The 25,549-nt window shown below is 36.6% G+C and overlaps 3 protein-coding genes across 8 annotated transcripts in view; 1 reads left to right on the plus strand and 2 right to left on the minus strand.

Annotated features, from left to right (window-relative positions):
- LOC145963888 (uncharacterized) overlaps positions 1–20,673 on the minus strand; it is a 95,697-nt gene extending 75,024 nt beyond the window's left edge. The window contains exons 1-3 of one of the 4 annotated variants that reach the window (XM_083086223.1): positions 18,205–20,673; positions 16,063–16,116; positions 15,639–15,678 (exon numbers count right to left, since the gene is read on the minus strand). The gene's annotated coding sequence lies outside the window, so the exon portion shown is untranslated. Of the gene's footprint in view, positions 1–15,638; positions 15,679–16,062; positions 17,144–18,204 lie in introns of those variants that run through there. The other 3 variants (XM_083086214.1, XM_083086195.1, XM_083086205.1) reach the window with 3 other exon arrangements.
- On the plus strand, positions 18,457–23,477 carry LOC145963953 (NAD(P)H oxidoreductase RTN4IP1, mitochondrial). Of its 2 annotated transcripts, none has more exons than XM_083086317.1 (8): positions 18,457–18,868; positions 19,273–19,550; positions 19,660–19,805; positions 19,882–20,031; positions 20,117–20,406; positions 20,487–20,672; positions 20,841–21,018; positions 21,088–23,477. In XM_083086317.1, the coding sequence occupies exons 1-8, from the start codon at positions 18,825–18,827 to the stop codon at positions 21,289–21,291; spliced, it is 1,476 nt and encodes a 491-aa protein (XP_082942443.1). In that variant the 5' UTR covers positions 18,457–18,824; the 3' UTR covers positions 21,292–23,477. The 2 variants fall into 2 exon arrangements, with proteins under 2 accessions (XP_082942443.1, XP_082942446.1); XM_083086320.1 differs by having other exon boundaries at positions 19,310–19,550.
- On the minus strand, positions 20,802–23,834 carry Fen1 (Flap structure-specific endonuclease 1). 2 transcript variants are annotated; one of them, XM_083086331.1, is made up of 9 exons: positions 23,660–23,834; positions 23,374–23,476; positions 23,106–23,272; positions 22,878–22,987; positions 22,618–22,821; positions 22,326–22,544; positions 22,061–22,249; positions 21,870–21,972; positions 20,802–21,307 (listed from the first exon to the last, which is right to left on the minus strand). In XM_083086331.1, the coding sequence occupies exons 1-8, from the start codon at positions 23,739–23,741 to the stop codon at positions 21,898–21,900; spliced, it is 1,149 nt and encodes a 382-aa protein (XP_082942457.1). In that variant the 5' UTR covers positions 23,742–23,834; the 3' UTR covers positions 20,802–21,307; positions 21,870–21,897. The 2 variants fall into 2 exon arrangements, with proteins under 2 accessions (XP_082942457.1, XP_082942453.1); XM_083086327.1 differs by lacking the exon at positions 20,802–21,307 and having other exon boundaries at positions 21,621–21,972.
- Between the last annotated feature and the right edge of the window lie 1,715 nt (positions 23,835–25,549).

A 25,549-nucleotide genomic window follows, 5' to 3' on the forward strand; every position in this document is an offset into this window, starting at 1 on the left:
GAGAGATGAGAATTGCATTCGTCGCACTCTTAACGAGCGCGAAAATTCGTAAAGTCGTCCCCATTGAAGAATAAACCGAAGTTACCCACGATTGGCCATCAAAAGTGGCACTCGATTGATAATCCACCGAGCCCATGCTCCGCTTCGATTCGGCCGTGGATCGCCCGAAGGAGTGAGACAGAACGGGACGAGGGGTGACGAGGGAAATCGAACAGTGGAACGAGAAGCGAGTGCTCGGTTATAGTCGAGCGAGGGTTGGATAACGGCAGTTCGGGAGAAATCGAAGCGGGTGGGTCGAGAAGGTTCGGGTGAACGCAGACAGGCGGGCGAGAACAGGACGACAGGGGACATCGAAATAGGGTTAGGCAAGGTTCCCCTGGTAATGTGATTGCTCACCCGTTTCACCTCGTCTCGGCCCGGTCCCGACTACTTGCCGACCCGCTCGTCCATCTATCCCATTTTTCCCTACTTTTGCTCCCTCCCCTCTCTCTCTCTCTCTCTTTGTTCTTCATCCAGTAGGATTTCCTCCACGGTCTCTGAAAACGACGACGGTTTTTCTGCCTGTCCACCGGAATATAATTCTCAACCGCGGAGACGGATGTGGCTGGCATGCGGCTGTGTTCCGTTATACTTCGTGCTCATCCCGCACTAGAAAGCGAGCGAGATCACCGTGCAGGAGAGACGGCTGACCAGACGGGAACAACAAGTGGTCACCGCCGCGATTACAAGCTATCTCGCATCCCGCCTTCCGCGAGATAGATTCAGCGAGCTTCGATTTTAGCACTGAGCGAGGGAATTAACCCCGTAATCGCAGCTTAATGACGAACGTTCCGGATGCTAATTGACCTATCAAATTACTAATTAGTCTATCGATCAATGCGGTCTGGTTTTATTGAACTTATATATTATGTGCACATTTTTTATGTTACCGATAAAAAATTTAGGACTCGATACCTGATAAAAATTGTCAGTGAAGAGAAAAGGCGAAAGTAATAGATTGCATAAGACTCTTTTTTTAATTAATTATATAAACATTTAAACTTTTAAATATAAGAGTGAATCTATTGCAAATGAAGATTAATAACTTATTAATAGTAAAATAATCTGTTCTTTTTCTTAACAATATCTTAAATATGTTTAAATAATCTTTTATTTTCGAAAAAAAACATCTTTTATATAGTTTTTAACCAAACGCGAGATCGCTGTCGACAAAACCAATATCTGAATGAAACAACAACTGCTTCAGAGGATATCAATGTTACGGCAGATGATTCGACAGATACTGACACCGATTATCTGACGTCGAACACATTCAAAGTTTCGGGAATTAACCAGTCTGCGAAAGCTTTCGACAACGCTCTTGTCGTCATGCACGATTCTATTCTTACCGGGCACTTCAATTGCTTGATGAACTACAAGCATTCAAAAAGGATTGCACAAGTATTGATTACAGAAAAAACGTGTGTCTCTTAAACTTTCCTTTTCGAAAATTAAGATTACTTTCAAAATTTTTGGAAAGAGAAGGTTCTACTTCTTGTAATATCTCATATTAAATGCAAATGAATTAATTTCGGTCCTATAAAAATAATTTTGCATCGCAGTAAAAACATTTCTAGAACCAATCGATGAAAGTATTCACATATTTTCAACATCTATAAGAAAGTTTTTTAATATATTGATTAATATCTTAGAGACAAGGTAGACTGTTCTAAAATCACTTTTTTTCGATACAATATCACCCCATCCGATAGTACCGTAAAAATGTAAAAAACGGCTAAACATCTCGCACGTCTGCCTCTACATCCGTCCCGACGTATACGTATATCGACCAAAAATTCCGATAGCAACGACGGAGGCAGGCCACAATTTCCGATTACCCGGAAGCCATACCGCGCACGTAATATAAATCCACAGCTGGGAGAGAGGGAGGAGGGCGGAGGGACACATTAGCGTCTGCTCTAGGGGAAGTAGTCGTGCGACCGGCTCTCCGCGCGATGCTAATTTTAACACAACATTTCCATCCTTGTCGGATGGCGCTAACGACGTCAGCGAAGACAAATCATCGGCGTTGCACCCGGCGCGCGAATTCGGAAGGTCAGCGTAGCTCGCGGCGAGAGGCGTTGTAACCGTCCCTCTCGTCTCATCCCTTCCCTTAGGGGCGGAAGGGCTATATACCGTGGCGGTGTCAGTTCGAAAGTGCGAGCAGGCATCGGCCCGCGGCGCGACGCATCGATCCCGCTTTCCAACCCTCACCCTCCGCTCTCGACGTCATATCCTCTCTCGGTTGCTCCCTCTCCCCCTGCGCGCCCTCCCTCGCTACCGCCGCCACCGCCACCGCTTCCAGCATTGCCCTCCCTGCCCTTCCAGACCCTCCTGTCCCTGTGGCGCGCTCACACCGACCATTTATACCATCCCATCCCTCCGACGTAACGTACGACGGCTAACCATGATACAGATACCAGAAATCCACCCACATCGTTGCACGTTATGTGGGTAGGCGAGTGTGTACGTATGTGCATTCGTGCGTGCGTATATGCACGTACGTGTGGTCGCGAGAAGCGCGTATGCCCGGCCCGGCTGTGCAACACGGCCCGCCATCATTTTAATGAAGATGTAATTACGGACGTTTCGGCGCTGGAATCAGCAATGCGCCCGTAGCGCGACACGCCGAGTCGCATTATTGGCTGCCTTATTAACCACTGCGCGATGCACGCATTTCTCTCTCTCTCTCTCTCTTTATCTCTCTTCTTCATAAAACGCGTTGTATTCGGCCATATACCGCGCACGTTTCGTTTCCACAATTATGCTCGTGAACGGCCAAATCTCTACGAGTAATATTATAGCGAACGCTATATTCTAGGTGCTCTTATAAGGCGCGGAAAGAGAACATCCCCCTGATAAAAACGTTAACATTGTACAAGTTTATCCGCACAAATTTACACGTGCGGATAAAATTGAGGAAAAGGAAAGGGGTTGCGGCAGCATTAAACTACCTTGTAAGTGATCTTCGTTGGAAATTTGAATTTCACCTAAGCTAAGCGCAGAGCGTTAGTTGCCGAAGTGGTCCTGCACGAAAGTTCATTAAATCCGCAAGCGTCGGGGCCGCCAATTAGTATAATGACGAGCTACACGGTGTAAAAAGTTACGCGCGACACGTTGTTAATTTTAACGACGTGTTGTTTCGTTGGAACGTACGAAACGCCACATTCTATCAAGACAACACACACGAAGCTAACCTCGGTTTGGCGTTATTTCGCGGACGGACGGAAAAGCTGGGAGCACGAAAATGTTAACGAACCTTCGCGATATCTCGTCCACATCTCATCTTCATCGCGCGCGCGGTCGGCGCGACGTTTCGCTCTTCTCGATGTCCGCCTATCTAGCCATTGACCAGAAGGAAACCCTTATATTAATTAGAGCAGTTAAGGGCAACTATCCCCTGACGGTATGTAATGTGCTCTGGTTGATTTGATCCCCTAACGGGATTACGCGCATCCGGGTTTTGGCGCGCTCCGGCTGCACCATGCAATCCCGTTCGTCCCGCGCGCGTGTTCGCGTATATGTATGTATGTATGTATGTATGTATGTATGTATGTATGTGTGTGTGTATGTATGTGTGTATGTATGTATGTGTGTATGTATGAATGTATATGTATATGTGTATGTGTGCTACGCGTCTTCGTGTGTCGGTTGTACGTGCACACCGCTCGATTGGCTTTCGGTTTCTACTGTTTGGTATGGGATCAGCGACGTACATTGCTTCGAGAATTCGAAATTATTCCTCTAAATTAGAACTAATGGCTCCCGATTTGCACGTTTGCGTCGATTCCGGGAAGCATCGTGCAGATTATGCTCCAAAAGTTTTTTTATACAAGCTACGAGATCAGTCTTAGGAAGAGCATTCGATGTATATTATAAGGATAACATTAAGCGATAAATTTAGTTTGCTTTATAATATATATAATCATAAAATGATAACCATGTCATTCTTATCAATATTAACCGTATTGAATTTATCATAAACGCGCGCGCACGATTTTTTAATAATTATATGTAACAATAAATGAACTTAATGTACAATTAAATTTTTGTTGAAATAATTTAATCCAATGACAATCTATTCTTAAGAAATTATTCTGAATACATTGTATTAATAATTATGTGAAATTATTTGTATTTTGCTCTGTCAGGTAATAATAATATGATAATATAATATCATTTTCGTTGAGAAATACTCTGTTGATCGAAATTGGATAAAAGTAAAACAAACTTATCGATGTAACGGAAGGAAAATATGATTCGTCAGTTTCTTGTTCGAATTCGGTAACGCCTTGATGAAACTTTTAATAGAAAACAACCCCCATCTCTAGAGAATTTCATCCCTCATGTTCCGATCCAAGGGGTGCGGTACGTCGTACCGAGGAGAGAGTGACCCCTGTGAAGGAAACCACCCCATCCAGTTCAGGGATGCTGTATGGTCCAGCATAAGCTCTACGACTGAATCTTGATCTCTGAACGAGGTCAGAAGGTCGTTAACGGTCTTTGACCAACGGTTACATGATTTTTTATCATATGTGTGAGACTAGAGGCATTTTAACGCGAGATAGCCATCACTATTTTAACCACGAATTTAAAGAGATAAAGTAATTTCTTTATGATATAATCGTGTTAAATTCCTAACTAAAACAATATTTCACATTCGAGGATCACTATATACAATATATATATATATATATATATATATATATATATATATATATATATATATGTATGTATATGTATGTATGTATTTATTTATCATAATTTATAAGATTGTATGAAGATATTTTGTCATCTCTTTATATCAAAAAAAATAATTTTGAGAAAATTCAGTAACAGAAAAAAATCTAGAAAATTATTATTAAACTATTAATTTTACTCGATTTAAAATCATTTACAAAATACAAATTTAAAAAAAATCTGTCCTATGATCTGTCCTATCAACTTTTAAAAGAAATATGAGCACTGTTTGAGTCCATTGCGAGATGGATCTCTTACTGTGGAGAAAACCTTTTGAATTTTGAACGCTTCTCCGCGTCTTAAAGGCGGCAGTCACGATTGGTATCGACACTCTTAGCTTTTTCCTTTTTCTCCGCTTGATCTTCGCTCTGTACAATACACTCGCCTCATCGACTATCTGCTCCATATTGCCCCACCTTTCTCCATCCTCCTCCGCTTTCCTCGAAGTAATATAGGAATTCCCTCGAGTCTTGCGTCTATCCGAGGTAAGTATCGTTTATTCGGCTAATTAAGCCGATATTGATAAAAACACGCGTGACTGCATTTTCGACAGTCTGTCTATTTCTGTCAGATTTAATTTTTGACAGCGAAGAAAAATGTATGTGTCATAATATGTATGCGATAAAAGACATGCAGATGTGCAGAATTTTCTCAAAATGTGTCCTTTTCTTTGCAAGGATTTGCAGATATAGATACTCACAAGCTCTAATCATAGTTCTATAGCTTTTAAAATTGTAGAATATGTATAATATGATTTATACATATATTACAATTATCGTGTCACAATTCGCAAAAAATATACATACAATGATAATTTTTATTTTGAAAAAACTTACGTTTCTGGCGAAAAATTTAAAGAGAAAAATGTGGAAATTATAATCGGAAATATTAAAAAGTATATCCTGCGTTACATCGTAAGATTATCCTGCCATTCAGCAAGAAAATGCGGAACGATACTCCTGGTTCGACCCCGAGGCTCGTGTGATTAGCGAGCTAGAAATTAATTAACACTGCAGGCCGCCCTGCGTCATCGCGTAATTGCCAGCACCACGATGTGTTTGTTAGAGCATAAAGTACGGAAGGGCTGCCCTCCGGGGGTAGCGGCCAAGGGTAAACGCGAGGGTGACGGAAAGGAAGAAGGGGGCTGGGGAGAGAGAAGAGAGAGGGCGATAGGGAAAAATCGATATAATCTTCCATCTGCTAATAATAGAGGCTTAGCGCGATCCATTCATCTGCGGTAGGACTCGCGCGAATCAGTCAGACATGTTTGTGTTTTCGCATTACATGCCGATTGAATTCGCGGTGTAATGGGATACTTTCGTGCAACGGGTTATTATTGCTAACGTTTATTTAACGTTTAATTGTTACGTTCACGTACAATAGCCGTAATAAAAAGCAATATGTAATATTAATAATATAGCAGATAAAATATATATAACAATGTAATGTAAATTTAAATAATATATTTATATCGAGAGAGAGAGAGAGAGAGAGAGAGAAGGAGACCGAAATAAATATGTTAAAATTAAATGTTAATCCCGAAAAATAAAAAAATATTCTTTTCCAATTATACATATATACACGTATTTTATTCCTATCGGTTCCTTGTTTGAGGAATTTTTTCCGAGAACTAAATAGATATTATAATACACACATACGTATATACATATACCGATAGAAATAAAATCCTATCTCTCAAAGGTATGTTGAACTAATCGGTATTCGGATGTTGACTACAGTTATGACGATTTATCAGTTTTCAGACGGAACTGATAATCATTAATAGAATCTTTCTAACACTCCACTTTGCCTTGGAAATATTAACGCGTCGTCTGTACATATGAATAATTGAGCACTTCATGCATTCATATCAAAGACTTTTAACGAGAGATTAATAATCATAAAGCGTTCACATTTTTTTAAAAATCAATGACACAGTTTTACAGATTAATATTTCTGTGAGAAGGCTGATCGTTCAAATATCGATTATAAAGGATCGAGACTCTTTTCGTATACAATGTATTAGTAAAATGATTTATATAAATCCTTGATATTGCGTTCGCTTATCTATTCGAATAATCGGTTAAATAATTATAATGTAAACGTGACTCTCACATCTTACAATTTTAACTATTTCCAGCTATTAGTGATATTAATTGAAAAATCGCGACGAAGAAAACGCGCGCGTTCATCGAACGTCGACATTAAATGAGTTATTGTCGAATGATAAGTGATTTTCACCACGAAGGACGACGTCTGGAATATTAATATCATCTGATTAACGACACGACTTATCCCGACTACGATGATGACAACGACGATGACATACTTGCACAACCATAAGCGAGTCCGCGAGAGGAAGTAATTTAGACGGAGTTGGAGTTCTCTTGGAGAACTTTCACGAGCTGTAATTTCACAAAGTTCAATATCCGATAGATTGTTTATCATAAAAAATGTTGATACCAAAGCTACATACTTTAAAGCATTACTTTTACAGCGTTTCTGAAAGCGAAAATTTTCTCTTCGAGACAAGTCGATAGATATTGCCAAGCTTTCGGCCGTGTTAATTACAAACAGCTTTGCAAAATTTAGAATGAATACTGTTAAACTTCGCATTTCTTGTATTAAACACGCAATAAACTACCACACTACAACACTTGCAAAATCTCTCCAGTCATTAATATGTAACCGTATCGCGGCGTAAAATGCTGCGGAAGTATTTCAAGGCAATTGTGTAAAGATCCTTTTAATTTGTACGAAAATGTAGCGTAAACTGCTAAACACACCATTCTATATATTTTCCGTCTTAACGAAAAGATAATTTCACGAATAAAACGTTTAAAGACTTTTTTTAAAAGTCTTCATTTCAAAAGCTCATTATAAATATTATAGATTTTATTCGATAATGAATCATGGAGATAAATTATTCGCATGTTTGTGAAGGATAATATCAAGAAAAGATAATATCAAGGAAATAGCGCTTTCTTTATGTCAAGTCTTCGAAGATGTTTCGAGCGTGGAAGATTAAAATGCACAACCGCCAAGCTATTTTTTATTCGGTAATGATACAAAGATCCTGAACGCGCCGCATGTTCGCGACGTCAAGAACTCAACGGCGGGGCCCCTTGTTACGATTCCGATCACATTTTCCAGACATACGCGTCCCGCCGTGCCACCCTTCTTCCAACCGACCGCCCGCCCTCTCTTGCGATCCGATCGATCGACCGTCGTCGTCGTCGTCGTCGTCGGATAGACAGGCGGAGGAGGATATCGCGTGTCCCTTGGCCTCCGAAAAGGGCTTAATCCTAAGCATTCCACGCGCGAGGACTCGACAGGTCCGAGTCACTTGGTTGGGAGATAATCGTGACGATAACAGAGAGCACGAAGGAGAAAAGAGCCCAGCCCGGTCCAGGACCAGTCTTCTTTCTCGAACCCGCCGGACCGGATGCTATATCCTCGAGGTGATTCTCTGGTCGGAGTGTGCGGCGGGGTAACTGGGAAGGGGGGAGGAAAAAGAGAAGGAGTCCGGAAAGCGAATGAGAGGCAGAGAGAGCGAAGAAAAGACTCCTTAATTCGCGGTCGGTTCGACCCGGGGCCTCGATTCCCGAGAGATTCGTTTGCATCGCGGAATTCGCTGGTATTTAAGCCCGAACGGGCTGCGAGATCGCGGCCATGATATCCTCCTCTCGCTCTACCTATCTACCGTCGAATGACGGGAGAGCGGAGTGGAGCGGCACGAGACAGAGGCAAAAAGAGAGAAAGAAAATCCGGGGGAATCTGGAGGATGAGGCAACAGCAATGGAGAGGATGAGGGAAGAGAAAGAGAACCAGTAGAACGGAGAGATAGAGAGAGAAAGAGAGAGTCACAAACGAGAGCCCGTCAGCCAAGCGCGAATTAATTCAACGCACAGCTCTTCCTCCCACCGTCTCTCTCCCACGACCTTCATCTACCCTGCTCCCTCGACCGATGCCGCCACCCTGCCGCTTCCCCCATAACTCTACCCTAGAAGATGCGAAGAGTACAATGAAAGAGAGAGAAAGAGAGGAGAGAAAGAGAGAGAAGGAAGAAAGAGAGATAGCAAAGGCGGCATCGAGTACGAGAATGAGACAGCGCAACAAGAAGATCAAACACGCAGAGAATCGAGGGACGACATAGGTGAGACGCCAACGTCGACCAGACACGAACAAAAGAAACGCGATTGTGGTAGTGACGATCTTCGGAAACGACATTGAAAGTGAGATCACTAGCAGTCGCGCTATTCGAAAGGCGGAAATGGTTCTCTCATCGTGTGCGAATGCTGCGCGGTCCCGAATCACATTCGCAGTCTGCACTAGTGTAACGCAAGTAATTATCAACAAATACAATTATTTAAATGATTAATGCACTTATTTATTTATCGTGACATTTGGGAAAGAATATATATTTATTGATTTTTAAATGTTTTTTTTCGATACGTGATAAAAATTAATAATAGATAATCAGATTCGAAGTTTGGATGTAAAATTGTGAATATCAAGAAATGAAGTAATAGAAAATTATTTAAATTGCTTAATAAGCAAATATATTTAGTTAATAATGATCTGAATGTATGAATCTATTTTTAATTTTGTCATATATTCTTCATTTAAAATCAAAATTAAAACTCTTCATAAATATTAATCTTGATTGATACTTGCAGCAAAAATGCAACATGACATAAAATATTTTTATTATATAATTATTATATAATATTTTTATTTAATGAAATATACTTGATTCATTATGAAATTGAAATTGTATCACATTTTTTTATACTTTTCTTCATTACCTAACAGTTGTTAATGCGACTCTATGGAAGACAATAAATAAAATCACGATACAAAAGTTTAAAATTCAAGATTTCCTTCCCCCTCTCTTTCTTTCTCTCGAAAATCGAAATCGAAACTCGCGTTCGGCGTCGCGATGGCATTCATTCGGAAAAGGCATTGAATAAGAGAAACGATGTGCTAATCGGCTCGTTTATAGTCACGTGCACGCCCATCGTCCGGCGGTGACGTTCGATTTGCATCGGCCACTTAACGGGTGTACATAATATATCTACGCCATCGGCGTTCGTTGATTGCCCCGTTTCGCCCCCTTTTGCCGTATCTATCTACCTTACCCTCCACGGGCGAATCAGCTCGTCTCTGTTTTTCTCTCCCTGCGTGCTTTTTTTCCCCTGTATTTCTCGTCTATCCCCGATCCCTTTTCTCCCGCCTTTTCTCCCCTTCAAGGCTACCTGCCCTCCGTTCCCTGCTTCGTCTCTCTCTAGATAACACGCTCTCTCACTCACTCCGACCTTTACACAAACCCCCTCACTCGAGAGAGCATTTCCATCCTAGGCGGCGACAGAGGGAGAAGCGAGTCGTAGAGCCAAGGACGGGGGCGAGTATGGCGGAGGCCAGAGGGCAGGGTGAGAGAACCAGCAGCCCTACCTTAACAAGCAACAAGGGTGGAGAATTAATGAGAGAGGGCGCTCGGACGGACACTTGTGGCTACCGCCCAACCTCGACTATCAAACCAAGGCGCTGCCGATCCATGGAAAACCCTCGAATTTAACCCACCGTTGACTTTTTTAGTGGATCGGGGAAAAAAATTTTTTCCGCGCTCATGGCGAATTTTTCGAGAAACGATATAACGAATCGCCCACACGTGTACGCTCGAGAGGAAGTTACGAGATTCCGCGTGACCCACGTTCCCATTTTTGCGCTTGCTTTTGGAATTTTAAAGAGAATTATTCGCCCACATACGCGACTGGACGCATTTTAAAATTTTTAAAAAGGTCAGTTCACGCCATGCGCCAAAAAGGGCACATCGGAATATCCGTATATTATAGCGAGTAGCTACGATCAAATGGGTGTTTCGGGGCCGCCGATTATTGTAATCAGATATTTTTTCATCTGCAACTGATAATATTAAATTGCAGATGTAAACGCGCAATCTTTTTGATAACTCGAAATGCGATAATTAAGTAATAGTACAATATAATATAAATATTCATGATATATATGTTATATATAACTGTTATAATATTAATTTAAAATAATAACATTCGCTCCGCGTTTGAAGATTAAAGCATTTAACATAACTAACAATAAATCTTTCAGATATACATCAATTTTTCGAACATTGTTAATAACTTTTTTTTAGAAGATGTCACTAACTATATATTTCGATATATAAAAATATACCAACCGACGAATAAAACTTGCTCGTCCACACCGGCGCCCGCACGCCAACAATGTCGCGGCGCACAACGTGAATTTTAATTAAAGCAATTAAGCATGCGTCCATAACTAGTCGCATTAACCAAAACGCCCGAGCCGACTCGACTCAAAAACGCGACGGCGATGTGTCACGCGAGTGCCAACGAAAGGGTGGACATCTGGCCTATCCGCACCATCCTCTCGACCATCCCCCTGTTCCCCTATCCTGCCGTCGACCCCATGCAAACCTCCACGCTAATTTCTACTTACCCGCATAGCGGCGGCCGTGCCTTTATTTTAATTAACACTCAGTGGATTAGTCACCCCCGGCAACTGTTTTCGCGACCCTCCAACTGGCGAATACCAAGAGTAAATTGCAACATTTCTTATATAAGTATGATTGGTTCATCGCGTTTAGCTTAACTGCAATTTTCTTGATAATGTGAGATATTTTCGTATGGTTATATTTAAAAATTTTGAATATTTGTATAGCTTCAGTCGCAAATATCTTTATATAAGATTGCGGTAATATTTATATCGGGAATATATTATTATATATTGAGTTGAATTTATTAAAGTATTTAATTTTTTACATACGATATATTATAATTAATAATCTTTTCGTGTGAACGTAAAAAAGTAAAACTAACAATTCATGAGATCTCTTCATTTAGAATACAAAATCATAATTTATAATATTCTACTAGCACGCGTCAGGTAATTGCCTTTTAAATCACAACTACGATACTTGAAAATATTTAGAATCTTCTCCTAACAGCTTAATTGCTCTTATCATAGAATCCCATACAGAAAAATCGAAAAGAGAACACGATGCGAAAGAAGACAAAGAAATTGAAACTAGGAGAAAGAGTATCAACGATGAGAGGAAGACGCAAAACTGAATGCCAATGCGAGAAACGGACGGCGACGAGAACGCAACGTTCGGGCTCGAGAATTCGCTCGTCTCGTATCGTAAAAATCGAATGTTTCTACGAGACGCGTAGGCGAGAGAAGAAGATGGGAGAGAGGGAAAGGGAGCGTTAGAGGTACCTTTACGTCCGTAGACGTGACTCCAACCGCCGGCGTTGCCGACTGCGGAAATATATGGGGCCATAACGGTCGCGGGAAGCTCGAGCCGAGGAACTGAAGTAGCAGCTAGAGGAGGATGGAAGAGGACGACGACAACGACAACGACGACGATGGGAGGATAGGAGTTCGAAACGAGGGAAACGAGAGCGTTGCGGAGAACGCAAAGTTGAGCTCCATTGGCAAAAGCTGGAATGAGAGAGAAAGAGAGACGATGAGAGAGTTATGGAAACGCCAAAGGAACGAGAAAACCGCCCGCAACGACGATGAGAGAGAGAGAAGAAAGAACACAGCAGAAAAGGGCCAGAGGACGGAACGGAACATGGATATACCCTCCGTCGCCGTCGCCGTCTCACTGCTTGTCCGTTGACCCATGGGACCCTCCCGACTGGCTCCACGACGACCCCACCCTCCCTTCCTCGCGACCCTGTTATTTGCATACGCTGACCTCCTTTACCGATTTCCATGGCCAAACAGAAGCTTCTCGCGGACACAGAACATCTCATTCTCGTTCGACTTTTTTCGCGGTTTCGGTTTCGGTTTCCACGAGAAAGCTGAGTCTATATATCGTTTATAGAAGCGTCGGCCTCTGTAATGATACTGATTTAAAAATGACGTAAAAATTCTCAAGCCATGCAATTGTCCCATTTTCTCGATTGACTGGGCTTTTGGCAAAAAACTCATAGTGAGATTTGAAATATATTACAAATTATACTCATGTTACATACTTTTTTCCATCATTAATCGATTCCTAATAAATTCTTGCTCTTGTAAATTGAATCAGTGAAAATTTCATTAATAAAAACAGAGACAAAACTTCACGAAGATGAATGAGTATTTTATTAATTTTCAATGAGAACTCGTACTTTGCTCTTTTACCTTATGTTTCATTGATTATGGCAATAAGATTTCAGTCTGCAGTGCCTATATTTATAATTGAAAGCACTGTTTATCAGTGATAATGTACTGATTTCATTCAAGAGAGCGATTATATAGAATCTAACAATGAAATATTTAGATCTAATGTCTACAATAAAAATTCAATCGCATTAATAATCCGAGTTGATCTATAAAACACATTCAATGATTTTTTAAATGGAAAAGAAACTAATCAAAGAAATGTAATTTCTGAAAAATTTTTCAATTAAGTCGTCAACAAATTAAAAAAATGTATATAAGCATGTATAACACAATGGTTATATTTTCTATAATGTTGTATTAATATAATCTCTCGTCATTGTTCATATTATTATTGAACGCGAGAGTCCGAACTAATAATTTCGTCAGAGTACCTCTACAGGCTCTACATCAGCAGCTTCCATTTATCTGTGAAACGCGTGTAGCGGGACCAGCGAATGGCGAATCGTTTTACGTGTAGTAGAGAGAAGTCTCGTTCGGAATCAGGCCGAGTCGCCGGTGCACACTCATTGTCCCGAGCATGAACAATGAGTTACCGGCGCCTTTATCGTCGCGGCGCCGCAAGACGCTTCGTAACGAGACGACGCGATGGGAATACGAGATTGTCGCGTGCGTTCTGTCCCCGCGTGTCGGTGTGTGTATGTATGTATGTGTGTGTGCGCGCCCAAACGGCATACACATACACATGCATGCACGCACACAACCATCGTGTCCTTTGGTGTAGTCAGCTTTTTGGCAGTCGCGCGATACCTCATATTCGCCTCGTCGCCCCTTTGTCGCGGGGAAAATCGTCGTAAGCTGAATGCTCACGATAATAAAGGACCCGTATGTACGTATATACACGCGGTTAGAGACTCTATTGCCCTGCGTATCATGCAATGCTCACGTGACATCACGCGTGCGACATAACGCTTTTTATGGGCGTTCTACGCATTTTTTTTCGTTGCGCTCATTGTGCGGTAAAGTATCGCGTGAAAAAAGGATTTTATAAGCAAAATTGTCGCTATTGCATATCTAATGTGAAAGCAATCAAACCTCACTATTATGTATAATTAGCTATTTGATATTACAACAAACCTATTTGGTCAAAAGATAAAAGTTGGTAAGCGAATTTGTTCATAAAAATATCAATATTTGTTGCTAAAAATAGCAAAGGTATTTTGCAAATGTATTGAAGTGAAATAGTTTATTATCGTGGCGAAACAATTTTTTGTAGATTTGATAAAATTATTTTAAACAAAATTAATATTTTTTAGAAATATTTTCTTATATTATATAATAACTAACAATGCTAGAACATCTTTTCTCTATATGCGAGTTACGATAAGTAGCAATTACTTGTCAACCATCGCGATAATTAAGAAATTTTTAAAAATCTATACTATTATTAATCTATTTATTACAATTACAGATTTTTCAAATTTTTCCCCTGTTCTAAAATTTGTAATTTAAATTTATATAGCTTTCACACAATGTTACAATTGATATTATTATTTTATTTCAATACGACGCACGACAATCGATGCCATTGAGAAATCATTAGCACTCAAGTTCGGTGAAAGCGTATCCATTTCCAAATCGTACAAACATCGCGCCATTAAAGGAATATACAACGCACGCACGTGAGTTGCCGCCGCAACGATATCAAGGTGGCCGAGTTGGTGACGACGACGCTGAAAAAGGCTAAGGTCGATTGTTATTGCGCGGAATTCGCGACCATGTGTGTGACAGCGCGCATTTTCCGCGATTATGTTCGCCGACCTTATACGCGACAGAGCCTTCAGCACGGCTTATTTCACCGCGTTAACACCATACTTTGTGCATCCGAGCGAGCGTACGTTGACGTATCCGTACAAGAGAGAATAAACGCGCGAGAGCCGCATCTGACTGCTCTGGACGAACGCCAGGACTCGTCTAGGACGTGTCCGGACATCGAACAGCTTGCTAATGCGCGGAGTCTCGACCACGGTGCGCAAAATGAGCATATGCATATGCACCACGGTGTATGCCGCTAAAAAAAATGCACCGCATTCACGCGACTGCTAATCGAGCGGATCTTGTAGCGAAAGGTCCAACGCAAGCATGGTATACGTAAAAAAAGCTTATGTAAAATTTGGCAAAAGTCAAACAATCGAATCATTCAATGATTTAGTATATAATAAAACTAGTGAAGATTATATCGATAAGCCCATCATTTTTAAAAAGATTCTCTCGTCGAGAGAATTGACTCTTATAATATTCTCAAAAGATATAAGAGAAATGTAATATAGAAAAGAACGTTTCAAGAAAAAAGATACATTACATCATAGAAAGTGTACGTGGAAAAAATCTTCGCAAAATATCTAAAGTATTTCGAATGGAAAAATGTTTTGTATCGCGTTTTTCTTATTTTAAATCATAATACATTTTATAAATTATATTCAAAACTCGATATTTAAATTTCTACGTGTCTAATTATTTTAGTATTAGGTTTAGAAATTGAGCAGTGAAATAACAAGAGTAACAAGAGAATTTCACGTGAAAGAGAAGAGATAATAACCGTGAAATTTAGTATGATACGAAAATATTACGAGCGAATCCTTTTTCCACGTTATTATAATGAAAGAATGACAAGATGAAGAAAAACTCACGTAACGTTGCTCTGCATAGATGATTTGGCACTCCGAAAATCTGTAAATAAAACACAAACTATTAAAGTTATAAAATTTTATTCAATTACGCACATAAATAAAAAAGACAACATTTTTAATATCGACGATATAAATGGCAGATTTTATCAATAATTATTATACATATATTATTTTGCACTATTTTTCTATTACACTTGCACATCTAATACAATTGATAAAAATTCAATATTAGCTTTAAGTATTTTTTTAATCATTTAGCAATCTAAAAAAAATGCAGGGATATTTTAAATATACAGGATTAAAAATTAATTTTACTTTCCAGGACACATTGGCAGAATGACAGAGCACTTTTACTGAATTGACGCTTACAGTAACGCGATAAAAAAGGGATTATAATGCAAGAATACTGCATAATTATGCTCACCATCATTCGCATCGGTGTTGTCCCTCCAGCTGCTCCATCGGTCCAGGCACTCCTCTACGCGCATTGATACGAATCGATCGGAAAAACGCGGCTAATTACTGACGCGCACATCAATTAACGCAATGCAATTCGATCGCGCGACACTTGGTTCGGCACTCCCGACGCACATTTACGCACACGCGCTTAACCCTTAACGCGCACAAGATACGTCGCGACATTTTCGCATCCGATAATAGGAATATCGGATTTAGAGAAAAATCTAAACCGCGATAACGATCAACCGAGACTACGTATTATCACGTATCTCAATTAACGCGTAAAACGAATCGCGATACACTTCACTCGGCACTCCCGACGCACTTTGAAATATCGTCGACTACGAATTACGCATAACTAAGAAATATACGACATTTACATCTTTAGCTTATGATCGTACGATGTCTCGTTCGACACTGCCGAAGCGTAATTCAGGTCGTATTGTATACACGCGCTGTTTTTGGCAAAAGCAAGGTCACTAATGACTTTGACTTTGACACGACGCGTCGCGATCTCACCGGAACGTCACGCGCGACGCGCTCTACGGTGGGCTATTGATACACATACACAAACACATTTATACATGTACGTAAACATACGGAGAAAAACACGTCGTTCTCCTTAGCTTTATAATAATATGAATGTACGAAAAAAAAAAAAAAACGTCGTTCTCTCTCTCCGATTGTATTAAATATAAAAGAGCTTTATAATACGAACTTATACAAGATAATAATTGTGTGTATTACAGTTTTTTTTCAAGAAATTATTTTTTTTCAATTTAATATATAATAAAAGTGACCATATATCATATATCGAATATAGAATTAATCTTTTGATGACAATAAAAATTTTATTCGTCTGCTTCATGTGATCATTTTGCATGCGCGCGCGTACCTTGCGTATGATTAATTGTAGTATAAATTATAAATTATATCGTGTATATTATCAATTGTAGTAAATTTGTTAACTCTAAATTTACAAATATATATATGTACATCAAGCATTGATGCTTGATATTAAGAAAAATCGAAGGATTTTTTCCAGAGATATTTCATAATATGTTACGAAGATTTATAATTTATTTTCAAAATTAGTTTATATATTAATTACACAAAAAATTTAATTTGTTTATCATAAATTTTAAAAATAAATCACACATACAGACATTTTTCTGAAACTGTACATATTAAAAATAAAAATGTATGTGTGTGTGTGTGTAATATTAAATCCTCATGAAAAAAAATTAAAAATTTTTTTAACTTTTTCCATTTCTTTTTCTATTTTTATAAACTTATCAAATAAATATATTCTTTTATTATTGTATAGTAACTTTTAGCAATAATAAAGTTTTATACATACACACAATTATATATTCTGTATATGTCTAATTTACATGTATATATCTAATCTACTAATCTCTATCATTGACAGACTTTTAAAAACTATTATGTGCTGTCATCTAAAGGTGCATTATTCGAATTGCATGTGCATGCAATCAATAGTTTTAACATGTCGGTATCACATTATTTTCCGTAAGATAATCGTGGCATCTTTATCATGATGATTTTTACCGACCTATGGTATTACTATCAAATATTGCATTTATTATCCTGTTGATTAATGATGGTATCATATTTATCGATGCATACCATTAATGTTTTTTTAAAGTGACGATAATAAATAATACAAAGCAAGAATTTAATATATTGAAATAAAAATGTTATAGAAATAAAATTCTTAAAATTTAACTATAATTGTTTTTGTGCAAATTTCCATATATAAATATATCTTTGCCTTTAAACCATTGCGCTTGTTATACTCGCATAAATAATATTGAGCTATATACGCAGAAATTTTATGTAATTTAATTCGGCGAAGTTAGTTTATCAAAAAAAATTTACATATAAATTAATACTATGTAAAATTATATGTACTGTGTGAATCATATCAATGTAGACGCGCTTTTATATCAAATGTATATATTCCTATCGTTATTTTATTCCTCTTTCTCGTCTATTGTTTCTCTTTTAAATTTTTTGCAAAGTATCGCCATCATACATACAACGACGCACAAGTCATGCAAAGTGTACGAGTGAAATAACTCACCGATATGTTGCTACAAGCTGCATTTTCCAGACAGAACATCGTAGTTTAATCACACTTTATAACACTAGTAAAACTAATATCGCGTTTCTTCTGCATGTATCGAGAAAGAATTAATTAGCACTCGCGAGCCGACAAACTTCCGCACCCGAAAAAAATTGTCGTTGATCTGACGTCGAGATTCAAAAAAATGACGTACGGCGCGAAATTCACGCATCACGTGACCCGAGTTGCGCAATACGTCATCGTGACGTCACGCTCCAATGAAGGTTATATGCCCCATCGTAGGCGTACAGCGCGAACTAACCTATATTCCTCGAACGATGCCAGTTTAAAAGGCGACGATATCGCAAAAGTAACATGTCAACGCACGAATGCATTTATCCGATTGACAGGCATTGACACACGTCGTCGCGAAAATGTTCGCCGATCCATCGTCGCGATTCGCAGCACAAACTTGATATCTATTTCGAGTGGTTAACGCAATGCGTTAATCGTTTATTTATAACATCGCTGTATCGCTTTTCCAGTTACCGTTTTACGAAGTCTACGTATTGTCGCGCTTTAAAATGCGTTAAATTTTGTTATTGATTTATTTTTCTTTTATCGCATACAAATTATGGATGAGGTTTGCTTTCATTTTTCGAATCAACTCGAAACATTACAGGTAATTGGATTTTCTCCTGTATAAATCTCGACGTTTGCTCTCATAATTGTGTGTTTTATGTAATATTTTTATACTGTGTAGTGTATATGTGTATGTAGTAAAATTCTTTTGTTAAAATTTAAATATTCTATCGAATAATTGTACTAATCGTTATCTGCTGTTTTTAAATTGCATTACATTAATTATATTGTCTTTTTGTTCGTAATTTGTGAAAAAATTATATAATTTTCTATTCTATGTAGAAAAATGTATATTGTATACATATATATGTTATATATAATTATATACATATATATGTGTTTTGTAATATCTTTTTTTAATATTTTAATATTCTATAAAATTTTGTTATTTTAAATTTAATATATATGTGCAAATTACTTTGCATCAAATATAATTATTCATAGAAATCTCAATGTACTACAAAAAAAAATTTGGGGGAAGGTTCAAGCATCCGTAGCAGTTCAACAGGCACAGCAATCGTGTATGACATGGCTAACTCAGTTGCGTGAGTTTATCCTGCAGCTTTTTGACGAGCAATACACGCAGTATGCTAAAGACATTGTGTTACGTATGGTTACTTCCGTACAAAAAGGCTGGCAAGAAGTCCAATTTCAATATTATAATGCCCAATGGAATACAGTAGATTATTATCGTCAATTAGGAACCATGTGGGCTAATAAAGGTAAGTTGAAAGATAGGTTGAATGTTTAAAAAATTTTTGATAAATTATATTTTCCTGTGTCACACTTGAAAATTAACTATTATCATAAATTTGTTTACATTTTATTTAGTATCAAGAAGAGAAACAATGTATTGCTTAACAGGCATAGCAATTGGAACTGTGATAGGCTATTATATTGGTGTCAATTGGAAATCTCCTTCTCTTCACATACATCATATAAAAGCTATAGCTTGTCATCATTATTATGGTATCGAGGTATATCATATACATATATATGTATTAAATTACAAGTTTTGAATGTAAATAATAATTTTTTTTATTTGTCACATAGGGTGTGTTGATGGTAGATGATGTTGAAATGCCAACAATCAAAAAGTCAAATGACTTATTAATACAAGTTAAAGCTGCTTCACTTAATGTTATTGATACAAAGATATGTTCTGGTTACTCTAAGATTTATAGAAGATTACTTAATTCAGGGGTAAATATAAACTTTTTCAAAAATCTATTGATATCTTGTAAGATAATATTGTAATATATGAATATGTATATGCATTATTATTCAGAAACAGAAAGAACTACCTGTAACTTTAGGGAGAGATTGTGCAGGAGTAATAGTTGATATTGGACAGGATATTATCAATTTTGATATTGGAGATGAAGTATTTTTAGCCGTTCCATCGTGGGCTCCTGGCACGATGGCGGAATATATAATTGTTCCAGAAACGCAAGTAGTAAGACGGCCTAAATCTTGTAACTTTGAAGCATCTGCCAGCTTACCATACAATGGTTGCTTGGCATGGGATGCTCTAGTTAATAGATCTATTATTAAAGAAGGCAATGCCAAAGGAAAACGGTAATGCTCTTTATTACTGTTTCCAATTTTTTAAATCCTTGTGTTCAAAATATTAAATGTCAATAATATTATAATTACAGAGTTCTCATTTATGGTGGAAATACTCCAATTGGTTGTATTTTAACACAATTGGTTAAGTTATGGGGCGGATATGTAGTGACTGCATGCAGAATAGATGCAGAACCTGTAATGAAAGCACTAGGTGCTGATGAAGTTATAATAATAGGTGAAATCGACATTGAAAAGGAATTACAATTGCATGACAAGTATGTAAAATTAAATACAATTTATTATATATATATATATATATATATATATATATATATATATAATAAATTGTATATATATATATATAGATATATATAAACTTATAATTTATTATTAAATGAACAAAATAACAGCGATTTTTAATTATGATACGTTTCTTTATATAGGTACGATGCAATTTTTTATACCGATAGTCAACCCTTTCAAGAACATATTTTAAAGAAATTCTTATTGCCACATGGTTCCTATGTATCTACTATTCCTGAACAATTAAGATCGGACTCGTTGGGATTTATTTGTGGAACTATTTTTGCTGGATGTGTTAGAGTGAAATTATTGATTCAGGTATGTCTCAGTAAAGATGTTTGCGATATTGAAATTAGATTATGTTACTGACTGATGTTTATGTTATAGTATATGTTTGGATTCAACATGCATCAGTGGAAGGAGGGTGCAAAATTGAATGTTGCATATTTACGAGCTTTATGCGAGTTGACTGATGCAAACCAACTGCAAACAGTCGTAGATAGAGTATATGCACCATACAATATTGAGCGAGCATTGCTTCATGTTTTAGATCCAAATTCTATTGGTAGTACGATTATTACATTTCAGTGATATTTCATTGCCATTACTAGAAGAAAAGTTTATTCCGCAATTACCTCTTTTGTATATAATATTAGTATGTAATTTTGGTGTATAAACTGCCAAACATTATTAATACATTAATTATTTAAAAATGGTAATCATACTTGGTGCTAAAATAAAGACTGACAACATAATACAATTAACAAACCAAAATATAAAATGTTAATATATACTTTACATTTTTCTAAATTTTTCATAAATCAAGTTATGTCAATAGAAAACAGAAAACATGTAATGTATAAGTCGCATTTGGAAATCTAAATAATGTTTATAAAAATTTTGATAGAAATACAAATATGTAAAAAAATATTATTAAATGTATTGGAGTTTATAACGTGTAAGAAGATATACATTATATATATGAATATTATAATATTGATATATTTTATAAAATAAATAAAAAAATTATGCATGCTATTATGTTATCGGTTGAAATTTTACAATTTGTTTAAAAATTAAAAAAATAAATGCAAAACGTGTGTCACAGTAGAATAAACATTCGAGACGTCTTATAAATAATACATAAATATGCAATTTTAACATTGTACCTTGTTTGTGAAGTTTGTAGTATTATTCTCATTTTGCTTTCCCGCGGAATTTACTGTTACCTACTGTTTTCGCCTTTTTAGTCGGTAGTTTTTTTTCTTCTATCTATAATAATATACAAAGAAAATATTTCATTTAAATATTTGTGTAAATTAAAATATGAATATTAGATGGAGATAAAAAAATATTTTACCTTTCGCTTTGGTGTTGGGCTCGATTTCGTCGGTAGAACTTTGAAGAACGAATCCAGCCTGCCTTGTGTGGATGTATTTCGAGCTTTATGAAGTTTCTTAGCTCCATTTCTGACTCGTTCCTCATTAAACTGCTTATCACTGCATAAAAACTTTACCAGACCTTCTTCATCTGGTTCGGACCATTTTAACTTGCAAAATAAATCATATTTAGTACATATGGTTTAAACAAAGGAAATAAATTTATTTGAAAATTATAAAAATTACTTGGATATCTTCTGCATTTGCTACTTCTGGTTCTTGAAATAATAATCTTGCCTCTTTGTAATTCCAATTTTCTGGTATGGGATATTTTTTAGTATCTATATTTTCAATAATTTTGTCAAGAGATCTATAATTTTTTATCAATTCTATTGCTCTTTTTGGACCAACACCTTTAATGCTTCCAGTATAATCACAACCCAACATAATACAGAGATCAATAAACTGTAAATTATATGCTATTTTAGATTAGTTGATAAAATATTTACTATAAAATAAAGATAAGGAAAATATATACCTCATCATGATTCAACTCTAAACCTGTAAGAACTTTATCCATATGAATCTCCTGTACAGGCAACTTTCTGGCTTCGCTGAGAGTTAAACGTCGAAGCAATATATCGCAACCAAAGGTGAGCGCATCCATATCTTCTGTAGCAGTAGCAAAAACTTTACCAGCTTTCACTAAAGCAGCACATTGTGCTTCAGCTTCGCAAGGAGCCTATATAAAAAATATGTTAGTAATAGAAAAAAAAGAAACTATGGTTTCATACTTACATCAATATAGGGTATGCCCATTAATTGGAGCAATTGTTTAGCTTCGTCAGCATGATTTTTTGTAACTTTAACCAATCTTCTGCTAAATTTATCTATAGCCTCTACATTTCCTTTAATAAAAGACATCTGCTATTAACATTTATAATTTTTTCTGCAGAATGTAAAGTTTAAATTATTTTAAAAACAATTTGATGGTAGTGAAAAAATATATATTACAAAATATATTACCATCTTCTTCAGCAGCTTGCAAAAGTTTTTGTGCTTCGTCTCTTCTCTCAGCCCGTTTAGCTAACTCTCCGCTTTTTAAGTTAGGTGGTTTCCCATCAAAAACATATACAGGCTTTATTCCTTGTTCTACCAAACGTATAGTCCGATGAAATGTACCCATTAAATGGCTATGTAACAAAATTTACTATTAAAGAATCTTTCTTCTTTTCTTTATAGTTTATTTTATAAAAATCTAACATAATTTATACATTATAATTAAGAAATATACCTGGTTGTTTCACCATCTACAGTAGTAAGCTGAGCCCCTTCACTGCGAACAGCTATGAGAAATTGATATAAACACATAGAGGCATCAATAGCTATTTTACGACCTGAAACATAAAACCAGAAATTAATAATAAAAATATGAACAAAAAACACAACTAATTAAGATAATATGACATATGTATATATTATTAACATTGTATATAATCATGTAGATTTAAAAACTTGTCAATTTTCTTGGTTAAATATAAAAATTCAAACACACGTAGAGATAATAATAAATTACATACCAAAATAATGCTTCAATTCTCGCTCTTTGATAGCTTCCGGAGCCATGTCTGCTATGAGTTTCGATAAGCCTAAAATACCCATATTGGCGAAATATTTATCGTATGTAAGAACTGACAAATCTCGTTACAATCAAACGTACGCGACCGACATTTTGTAACAAGCGGACACGTTTCCCGCCAATTTGCTATTTAATGTAAACGAAGCTTAAATCGATATATGAACAGATTTTACCACATATGACATTGGCTGCATTCAGCAGAAAAAGCTGCTTTGCAACTGTGTAAAATTCGTGAGCCTGATTGGCGTATGCTCTTAATTTTGACTGAATCTAAGAGCATACACCAATCAGATTCACGAATTTTACAACAGTTGCAAAGCAGCTTTTCCTGCTGAACGCAGCCATTGGCCGCGGTCGGGAAAACGTTCTGGATGCTTTGAAGCGTTTGATTGACCAATCAGGTTAAAGAAATCTTTACTCCTTTTATCCTGATTGGTCAATCAAACACTTCAAAGCATCCAAAGCATCTCCCCGACCGTAGCCATTATTGGGTGCATCCAGAAGCACAACCGCTCACTGAGTGGCTAAGTAGCAATCGAATGTGATTGGTCAATTCAAACATAGAAACCAATCACATTCAATTGCTATTTAGCCGCTCAGTGAGCGGTTGTGCTTCTGGATGCACCCATTGAGTGAAAGTTACAAAAGTGAACAAATTTACTAGATGTCGATCAATGAAATTATAAATATTCTAGTTGTGTGATACACAATCGATCTCCAGCAGAAAGAAATATCAGAGAGAAGACTGAGGCCGATATTACATTTGTCGTACGACAAATTTTTTAAGCACATTGATTGGCTGAGGGATAGAAAGTTTCTAAAGATTCAAAAAATTATTATCCCGCAGCCAATCAATGTGCTTAAAAAATTTGTCGTACGACAAATGTAATATCGGCCTGAGAGATGTCATGGCCCGCTTTTAGGTGATCCCTGGAAGCGATACTCCCTCTGTGGACATTAAAAACGTGGACATGAACTACAAAGCCAATGTCCACGAATGTTCTCAGAGGGTAACATATATGTCTCCTGACTCCTGATAATATAAATAATATAAATAAAAATATAAATAATTTAATTAATAATAATTTATTATATAAAAATATTAGTATGTTCTCTTCTTCCGCGCTATTTTTTATTTATTTATTTATGTGTCGTCTTTTTCTTTTCAACATCATTTATTTATTGATTTATTTAATTTGCTATAAGTCAGTCTTTTAAAATGCAAAACAAAATATTATAGAATTTGACTTCGGAAAAGCGCGGTAAAATAATCGAATAAATTCAAATAATTAGCTCCGTGATAAATTGTTTAATAAATAATCAATTTTAATCAATAAATTAAAATACTTCCATAATTTAATATTCCACGTTAATGTATATTTTATAATATATAAAATATTTCGGCAACGAATTATCGATAACACGGCGTTCGACTTTGGCAATATAAAATATAAACAGTAGCGCGCTATACATTACCGCTTTGTCATCATTCGCACGGTGACTCTTGAATAATAAAGTAGTGAGAAACACTTCGAATATTGTAATTTTCTTACTAAACACGATTACGATTAGTATCAAAACATAATTTGCTTTAAATATTAATAAAAATTAATTAATTAAAAAATAATTAACAATATGAAACTGTGTCGCAACCATAAATCTTTATCGAATCGTTAAGCTTCATTACCGCGATTAAAAATTGAAACATATATTATATGGGGGGATATATTATAAAAGGGGATAAGAGAATTAATTATGTAATAATCTTTCGATAATTGCTGTTAATTATAATATTTCTTTAACAATATTAAAATTAAATATATTTCGAACA

This window comes from Camponotus vicinus, unplaced genomic scaffold, assembly GCF_025532165.1.
Source record: "Camponotus vicinus isolate PSW18456_S1 unplaced genomic scaffold, iyCamVici1.0 SCAF_1, whole genome shotgun sequence".
Taxonomy (NCBI): domain Eukaryota; kingdom Metazoa; phylum Arthropoda; class Insecta; order Hymenoptera; family Formicidae; genus Camponotus; species Camponotus vicinus.